At 48.6% G+C, this 9,906-nt stretch overlaps 1 protein-coding gene across 1 annotated transcript; it reads left to right on the plus strand.

Moving 5' to 3' along the window:
* The first annotated feature begins 287 nt into the window (after window positions 1-287).
* On the plus strand, window positions 288-9,900 carry CMTM1 (CKLF like MARVEL transmembrane domain containing 1). The gene is made up of 4 exons (XM_024555893.3): window positions 288-628; window positions 1,538-1,696; window positions 7,987-8,085; window positions 9,625-9,900. The coding sequence occupies exons 1-4, from the start codon at window positions 539-541 to the stop codon at window positions 9,898-9,900; spliced, it is 624 nt and encodes a 207-aa protein (XP_024411661.1). The 5' UTR covers window positions 288-538.
* The last annotated feature ends 6 nt before the right edge of the window (window positions 9,901-9,906 follow it).

Below are 9,906 nucleotides of genomic sequence, written 5' to 3' on the forward strand. Positions count from 1 at the left end.
TGGTGGGCCGCACTGGCGTGGGGGGAGGGGGGAGGATAGACACTGAGTTCTCAGGCTAGGCTACTGCTCACCTCGGTGGCGAGGAAGGTGGCTGAAGAGCATGGTTTGTCCTCGGGCAAGGAGAGCTGGGAGCGCGCGAGGGATGGGCAGCCGGCAGCCGTTGGGGCGCCACGCTGGTGACCAGGGGAGAGCCTGCTGCCACAGTGCAGGGTCAGAGGCGCAGGGTTAGCCTGACATAGCCAGGCCTGGATCCACCATGCATTCCAAAGACGCTAAGGAACCTTCAGAGGACTTGCCGTCTCATGGACAACCCCGGACGCGTCCAGGACCCGGGGGGCATTCCGCCCCCAGGCATCCTGGGCGCAGCACACACTCAGCGCAGCAGTCCAAACCTTCAGTGCAGCCCACAGGCTCTGGGCATCCGGACCCCGGCGTGCAAGCCGCACCCTCAAAGCAGCCCACAGGTCCCCTACACCCGAAGCCCCCTGGACCAGGGTCCCTGAGTCAATCAGAGAAGGCGACTATCCAAAATCGTGCGATGGGCCGGACCAGAGTCCCGTCCAAATTCAGGGACAGCTGCAAGCGCTTTTTCTTCTCGCCCACGGGAACGCTGAAGGTCCTGAGGCTGGTGAGCACACAGAACTGGTGACTTGGCTGGGCAGGTGCTGGGCGAGAGCAGGGCGGTTGTGGGCCTCAGCCGCGGGCAGCTCCCCTACTCCCCTTTGCCAGCCCCCCTTGATTTGCCTCATCTTTTCCCCACCTCTCCCACATAGTGGAAAATAAAAACCACTAAAATAACTGGAAAGACATGCTTTATTCTTGAATAGTAAGACCAAATGTTGAAATTTCCAGATTATAAATTAAATGAAATCCCAATTAAAATGCCAAAAGTCTTAGTTTGGAGAACTTGACCAAAACAAGCATGTACGGCATAAACAATCTGAGAATGAGTATGGAAAGGGAATCCAGGTCAGATTATATGATATAAAACAAATTTCTTGTAATTTCAAAATACCAGAGAAGAAATCATCTTATCAATGGGAGCGAACAGTCTCAAAAAAGACACAAATCCACCTGAGAACTTAGTATATAAAAAAGATTGGGTATTAGATCAGTGGGGAAAATACTGGTGTTTCCCAATAAATGATGTTGGGATCGTCAGCAGCTATTTGGAAAGAAAAAAAGCTGGCTCTCTCCCTCACTCTATCAAAATCGATACATACTTCCTCTATTTGTGTATGCATACTTCTTCCTGGTATAAACCATATACTGTCAACAGCGGCTACTTTCAAGCAGACTAGGGTTGGGTTAAGAGAGGAGAAAGAAATTGATGTGATGTTTTATCCTTCTAAACTGTGTGCATTTTCATTATTTGCATGCATTATTTCATCTCTTTAAAATACTTTAAAAATTAACAGTGAAATGTATGTGCAAAACAACACAGTTTCAATACAATCGTATTGGCATTCTGACCATTCATGTTCTTTTTTAATAGCGCACGTGCATTAAAATGAAATCTTTTTTTTTTTAACTGCAGGGTCTGCTCATAGGATCGGCAGCTTGTTTCATCACCGCAGAAGCCCATGAGTCATACATAGTAATCACAGTTCTGGAAGCCTGCATTGTTCTTTTTTTTATTCTCATATATATGCTAACCCTTCACCGCTTGATGACTTACATACATTGGCCCTTACTTGTAAGTGTTCGTTTTCATAATTCAAATATAAGCTTTGCCCTCAGCCCCAGAGGAGAGGCTGTCTGTCCGTCAGCGAAAACACCCAGAGCTGTCTCTCTGGACAAGGGCATGACTGAGATGTGACAGCTGGGGTGTTCTCTGTCCCCGGGGGAGAAACTAGCCTTGGACCCCGCTGTCTGCAAGGCAACCAGCACACACACCTGCTTGCATCTCATTAGGGCCCTGGACACCTGGGGCTTTTCATCTTGTCCTAGAGAAAATTTTAATTCATATATTCGGAGGTACCCATTTCTTACTATTGCTCGTAAAGCAGCACACGCTTCCACTTTGCAAACAAAGCAAGAGTGGACGTGGCGGAGCTGTGGAGAGACTGAAGGAGTCGACCTTCCCGTGTGTGTTAGGGGTCCATGCTCCCAGAGGGGTGCCGGGTAGTAGAGGGGACATCACACGGCCTTCTTCCGCAGCTGTGTCAGAATCCCACATTCTTTCACAGCTGAAAGATTCCCGAAGCTGATCCCTCAGGTCTCAGAGAAATGCTGCTTCATGCGGAGCCTGAGGCTCGGCCCCCCCCCAGACTAGACAAGGACTACAGTTTTGTCCAGGTCCCGACACGGCCCCGCCCCTGCCCTGCACCTTCCTAGCTGTGTGAGCTTTAACCTCAGTTTCCCCACCTAGGACCTTCAGGGAAGGGAAGGTGGGGCAATAACTGCCTCGTAGCATGCCTGCGACAGCGCGATGCTCGGCGCAAAGCAGACACTCATGGTGAAGTGTCTGGCAGACTCCATAAGGTGGCTGGGCGGCTTTTACCATTTTAGTTCGCACTGTGAACAGTCCTAACTCTGGGCTCCGGCCTCTTCCACGCCCCACGTCCTCATAGTGCCTTTTTCTATCGTGAAGGTAAAATTGGTTGCTATTGAGCTACATACAACTCAAAATATTTTCTCCAAGTGTCTGAGAGATTTTCTGAAAAGGCTTGCTGAGCTTTCTCTGCCCCACAGAGTGCTGAGCAACAGGAAGCAGACAAGGCCACGCCTGAGCAGCCTTAGTTGGACATATGGAAGACCCTCTTAGTTATGGAGGGCTATAGCCATGCAGAGGTTTCAGAGGGGACACTAACATTTCTGTCCATGGAAGTTTCCAGAAGGGAAGGTAACGTAACTGTTCTTGAGCACATACCATGCGCCAGATACTTTTTTCATACGTCTTACCTTATTTAATCCTCACAACAACCCGCCGAGGTTGTAGTCACGGCCCCCTGCATTTGACAGGTGAGGACATTGGGCATGTGTTGGCATGGTAACTGAGATTTGGACCCAGGTGTGTCTGACTCTGAAGCCCAGATTCTTTCCTGGCTGTATGTACGCCCTATTGCTTTGTGATGGTTTCTCTATCTCCACGCTCCCTCCATCTTTATTTTCCCCAGATTCTCTGAATTTTATGTTCTCCGTATCTTGTCCTGTTTCCTCGTGGTGTCCTTCAAATTTGGAGCCAAGTATGAACTGATTGTCCTGGGGGAGGGGAAAACAGGTCTTTGGGGTGGGTGATGGAAGGCTCCACAGTACGAGGGTCAGCAGCTGTGGGCAGGAGGACCAGAGCCCTCAGAGAAAAGGTCCGCGGCCATAAAGCAGGAGAGAGGTGCAAGGCACTCTGCTTTGTAAGGCCCAGGCCGGTGTCCAGGAAGTGTCTCAGGCAGAGGCAAGAGGTGGGTGTCCTAAGCATGAACCAGGAAGGTCCTGGGAGAAGAGCTATTCTCACAGCAGTCACAGGCAGCTCAGGCCAGCTCCGGCAGAGTTGCAGGCCTTTGGTGAACTCTGACAAAGCCAGGCCTCCTTCTGCTACCTCTGTCCTTGGGTGAGAGCATTCTCTTTTCTTTGGATGGCTGTGGGAGCCCAGAGCGTGATTCAGAGTCCCTGCTTTTTCCCTGCTTCCGTCCTCCAGGGCCTGGACCAGCGCATGGATATGCCTGGTGAACCCCCAGGAGCTTCGTAGGTGGGGAGCTTTGTCTTACCACAAAGGTTGCCCAGTTTTTCTGATGCTCAACTAACTAGCAGTCCACATACAAGCAACCACACACTAACCAGCATAGGTGGGCAAGTGGTGAGTGAACCAATTGACTTGGAAGTTTTGTTAAAACACTACTGAAACAAGATCCAAAGCTGTATTCTCTTCTATCCAGTCCCTCCCTTTCCAATCTGCCCTTTCAGGTCCTGTAAGACAAAGGATGTGTACATATTGCTCAGAGGGGTAAATAGCAACTGCTGGGTGGTACTAGGGAGGCCTTGGCACGGTGACAACTGTGCTGGCTTAGTGACAATGGATGCCCAGGAGGTGACTAACTGAAACCTCAGAAGGTGGGTGGACTTGGAGATGCACCAGAGTCTCTTGGGACCTTGCCAGAAGGTCAGTGCAGCGGGCCAGAGATCACATGACCTGCTTGATACTGCCACTGTTCCAGGTCTCGGCACAGGCCCGAAGCCCTGCCCACACACAGGTGCCACTTTCTTTCCACTCTTCTCTCCAGGCAAGATGGTTTGGTGCCCAGGAGGCAAAGGATTAGGGTAAGAAGTACTGATTTTAAGTGGCGATTTCCTTAAAGGCTCACAAAGATGAAGTTCCCGATCCCCCTATTGTCATTCTTCTCCGGTAAAGGGACAGCAGGGAGATAGAAGGTCTGATGAACCAGGGTTTTAGACCCTCAGCAAGGTGGCACCAAGAAGTACTGGCCTCGTATAAGATGACCGACTGAGGTCTGTGGATTCTGGGACCGTATTTTGGCAGGAGATATGTTGGAGCCTGAGCTTGGGGACCCACCCCCCAGTCTCAATTGCAGCTTCTCGCTTCTGTGACGGTTGCGCCAACGACCCTCACACCCATGGGGAGGGCGCAGACCCAACCCCCAGTCAGCCCCTGGCTTGTCAGCACAGCTCTGCACTAGAGCTGGTTAGGACACAGCGTTCCTCACGTCACCATGGCGGGGTCACCCTCCTCATTGTCAGACTTCATTACCACCCTAGTCTAGTGTCAGTGCACCCACGAAGAATATACACTTACTGTCTTCTGAATAGCCCATGTTTCCAACACTTCTACACTGTAAAAAAATATTATCCAGGCTGGTCAGAGAAACTCAGTCCTGGTCAAGCAGATGTTTTTGCCAATAGAAAGCAATTTTTTAAAGAGAACATAATAAACATGGTTTCAAATAAAACTCTGTAGAAGTGATGATTCAAAAACTACCAGCAATGTCTTTCCATTTATAAATAAGGAGTTGCAGCTTCAGAGTATCCCCTTCAGATAAGATGAATGAAAACAGCAGTTCTGGAGACTTCTGATCAGACGCTGCCAGGTGATTGGAGCACTCCTGGCACTAATGTCTATGGTGTATACATTCTTGTTACGAATACCACATTTTGCAAAACAAATTTAAATGTTTAACTTCTTTCTAATAGTGATATTTAAAAATAAACATTCAACATTAGCATCTTTTTCTTTCCCAGTTATAATTCTGTATCATTTTATTTATCCCACAGAACAGTTTGAGAGTTCTAAGGGAAAATAACCATCAAGTAACAAACCCATCTCTCATTTTGGTCAGGAGGAGGTTCCTTGAGTTTATAGGGTATTTAGTCAAGGTGGGGGAGCGGGGACAGATGCTGAATAAGGACGGCATTTATGGAGAAACCAGAAGCCCTGTGCACGTGGCAAGGCTCAGCTGCAGTTTTACCTGACCAAGGAGGATACCTCTGTCAAAGATGAGGTTAATAAGAGGGTCTCTGTGTCTAAGGCAAAAGGGGGAGGGGTGAGTCAGGAGAAGGCCCTTGGACACTCAAGTCAGACTGCTGAGGGTCATGGCCACTTCCTGGCTGGACAGCCCCTGGTAAGTTGCTTCCCCATCTGTAAACTGGAGATCATGAGACTTTGTTGTGAGAATCAAATGAGATCACGTATTAACACCTTGGCACAGAATGTGACACATAGTAAGTGCTCAAGAAACGTGAGCTACAGTAGAAATGTCAGGTACAAGACAAACACTCCGAGGGACAGTTCAGGAGAGCACTTCCTTTCGAGTAAGGGTCAGAGTAAACTGTAACACCCAGTAGTCCAACAAGGAGATGGATTCAGGACAGAGAGTCAGCGACTGGCTAGGTAGGCCTAGTCTGCATTTGGTCTGTTATTATTATCATTATTAGTGTGTTTTCATCCAAACTCTCAATGGTCTATGACCACAGCTAGTTAATTTTTATTTTAAAAAGTCTATACTCTGCTTTTTACTTATAATAGTCCTTGTTCACATCTTTGATCATCTTCGTTGCACAGACCTCAGGTACTAAGTTCCCTGCAGAGCTGCAAACCACAGCACCTGTCCCACAGTTGCCAGACCTGTCACTCAGCCTACAGAACCCAGCTGGAACTTCCTTCCAACCCTCACCAGCCCTGCTCCATGTACGCCTTCTAGTGTCACCCAGCAGGTGCCCAAAGAGACATCAGTACCTTCCCAAGAAGCAAGTTCACCCTCCACAAAAGGGTTCCTTGCTTGCCAGTCTCAATAGGAAAAGCATCCGGCGTTTGCCAAGTTTACTATCTGTGCACATTTTGAGGACAGACATCACAAATCTACATTTTGATGCCCTCCCACTACCCACAAATGCCAGGCACCTTACCTGATGCTTTCGGATTCCTTATGCCATATAGTCCTCAGATCAACCCAGTGAATCCCAGTGATTATCTTCATGTTAAAAACTAGCGTGTGGGCACAGAGGAGATAAAACGTGCCCCAGGTCACACATCTAGGAACTGCCAGGCCAAAAATGAGTTCACCATGTGACATCAACAAAAGGCACTGTCACCTCTTCTGTCCTATACCACGCTGACCCTCCACAACCCATTCCACAGAAAATGTCAAAGGCAGATGCTTCGCTTCCAACCTAGGGGGATAGTTCATTTCCTCCTTATTTGGGTGTCTCTCCTTGGCAGCTATTCAATCTCAGGCAATTTAATAAGCCTCTCTAAGCTTGTTACATCTTCTCTAACGGAGAGCATGAGAATACCAACTTTGCAGGGTGCTTATGAGGGTTCAATGAGGTAATGACTGGGAAAGGCTTGGCCCACTGAAGAGCTCCATAGGAGCCACGGGGACGCCATCCCCTGGATGGTGGGGCCCGTTGCTGTGTTTGGGGAAGTACGCCAGGCCAGCTGACACGGCCAAGCCAGGCCACTTTAAAACTAAAAATGTTCAAATTAGACATCTGAGCCATATCATCATTGTGTCACCCTGGGCTTTTGCCCGTCTCTTCCATTGTTGTTCCATTACCAAAGCCCAGCCTCTCTTGTACTCAGGAATGCACCCCAACCCACTCATCTTCAGCCTTTATTTAGAAGTTAAAGAACCCAGTACTGAAATGCAGAAGGAAGGACACACTAGCCTATAGATGTCAGGGCAGACTCAATTCTGGCCCTGTCTTAGGAAGCAGCACACGGCAATAGCACAGGCATTTACTCCGGAAGACCAGGCCCGCTCCTCAGATGGGTTCCCAACTTCTTCAGATGTGTGAACCTACAGAATAAATATCACCCGACTTCCAAAGGCTCGGTTCCACCTGCAGATTTGGGAGTGGAATTAAATTGGCAAAGTCCTAGTCTAAAATTTTATTTTTATATTAAAACAAAGGTATTGGGGAATAGAATACAGAAGTACATTAATTTAAAAAATAAGTCTTCAAAAATCATATTTATGGAAAATCAATATGGGGTAGGCTCCCTGATCTCTAGGGTTTTTTTAAAAGTTTTATTTATTTATTTTAAGACAGAGGGGAAGGGAGGGAAAGAGAGGGACAGAAACATCAGTGTGTGGTTGCCTGTTTCATGCTCTCTACTGGGGACCTGGTCTGCAACTCAGGCATGTGCCCTGACTGGGAATCAAACCAGTGACCTTTTGATTCACAGGCTGGCACTCAGTCCACCGAGCCACACCGGCCAGGGCTCTACATTTTTTTGTGCTCACTTTTCTATGGCCTTTAAGAAAAATCTGATGGAAAAGTTGTCAGCTTTTTTTTTTAATGGTGTTCTTTGAGGAAATTAAACCCATTTCCATTGACAAAGTCTTATCCAGGACCTTAAAGTCACATGAACTCATGTCTCTGGAAGATATAAGAACTATGCTGCTGGAGTTTCCTCTTAATCAAAGGGAAAGTTTTCACAAGGCATCTATCCTTAGCTGGGTAATTGACCAACTTAAATATTTTGTGAAATTACACTTTCATGTAGAGTTGACAATTCTTAATTCTGTATTACAGGATCTTATCAACAGTTTCATTACAACTGTGTTCCTTTTAATAGTTGCTGTCTTGGCAATGCAAGAAAAGGAAAGAAGGCATTTATTCTATGTTGGAGGGGTAAGTAGAGGTCTCTGTGACTCCATTTTAGATGAGTATTTCAAGACTCTTTGAAAAGGGAAGCTGGCAGACCTTCATTATTTCACTTCCAGAACAATATCCTCACCACCACCTCTTCTCTTTCTTTCCCCAACAACTTCAGAAGGTGTGAAGTTACACAAACACTAAGCTCAAGGAAATCTTCCTTCTACTACTCATTCTCCAAGCAGGGACAAAAAAGAGTCTGTGGAGCCCCCTTTTGAGAATTGTATACACCATTTTTTGAACCCTTGCAACAAGTCTATAAATAGGACTTTGCCTTCGCTGGATTAGAGAGTATTTTAAAAGCAATGAAAAGAATGATTGGAGTGGGGAGTGGATTGCCAAAAGTGAGCCCCAGCCTGTGCAGGAAGGAAGAAAGGAACTTCCCAGCATGTGCCCCACACAAGGCAAGGCACGTTCTGACTTCCTCCTTGCAACTCCCATTTTACAGACATGGTGTTAGATACCTTGCCCCGGGTCGCAAGGCTGGGATGGACTGGGACTCAAACCTCATATGAAGAGCACAAAATATGGCAGCTTACACACTTGGAAGATGTGGGGTGGGGAGTGGGGAGGTGAGACTTTGATTCAAGGAGTTAAGCAATGATAACAAATTAATCCAAAAAAAAAAAGTTTAAGTTCTTTGAATTCATTCCATAATCAGTAAATATTTGCCAATCCCATTGGATTGTGCCAGGCTTTAATGGCAAGGTGAGAATCCTTGCCCCCTGGGGGAGCTCACAGATTAGATAGGGTAGCACCTACCTAGGAGAACTTCATTGAAGCAGCCAGGGGATTCAGTTGAAATGACCAGAAAGAGAAACATCCAAGGCAGGCAGGAACTGGTCCCCATCTGCTAACTCAGCCACCAAGTCTTCTCCTACCTGCCAGGGGCTCCCACCCCCTAGTTTCCATCAGTTCTTACCTGGATGGCAGGAGCCCCACCACCGTCCACTGGTCCCCCTGCCACCAGCCTGGTTCACTCTCCATCACCTCCGCATTCAGCAAACGGGCTTTATGTGTCTGCCAGCTGACCTCTCCTCTTGATAAAGTCCCAGATCCTGCATTTCCCCTGCCTCAACTCTGCCCCCTCCCTCAACAGCTCCAGAGGTCTCAGCCACCTCAGACTCCTGGGAGACCTCAGTCCAGCACCTGGAGTCCTCCTCCCAGCTGGTTCCCTTGGGAACTCTTCCCACCCTTTCAAACTTAGCCCAAGAGTTCTGCCCTCCAAGCGCGGTCTCTGGACCCCAACCCCACCTGGAGCCCCCTGAGGCCAGTGCCTTCTCTGGTCCTTTCCTGTGCCTCAGGAATCGGGTGAGGCCATGACTGGCAGCAACACCCACCATTTCCAAAAGTCCTTTTCCTGGGAGCAGCAAAAAGGGTCACAGCAGGTGTTGGAGGGTCAGAGAGGGACAAGAGGCAACCCGCTTCCCGGGATGGGGATAAGGAAGATGGGTTGCTCCTGAGCTGCAAAATAACCCCGCCTTTCCTTCCCGCACATGGTCCCGTGTCTGACAGTCCCTGTGTCTCGGTGCGATAATCGTGTGTCTCATCGACGCGACTGTGGTCACCAAGAAGATGAGGACTCTCATGAAAAAAGCGCTGAGATTCGGAGGCGAAACCAGTTCCTCCCCAGGCCCGGCAGAACCCGTCCCAGAATCCAGGGAGGCGCTCATCCCCCCATCCTCTGCAGCACCCGCTGCAGCACCCTCGCGAGCACCTTCGCGGGCACTTTCGCGGGCACCTTCGCGGGCACCAGCGGCTGCGCCTTCCCTCCACTCCCCCCACCACTGAGCTCAC

This window comes from Desmodus rotundus, chromosome 12 (genome assembly GCF_022682495.2).
Source record: "Desmodus rotundus isolate HL8 chromosome 12, HLdesRot8A.1, whole genome shotgun sequence".
NCBI lineage: Eukaryota > Metazoa > Chordata > Mammalia > Chiroptera > Phyllostomidae > Desmodus > Desmodus rotundus.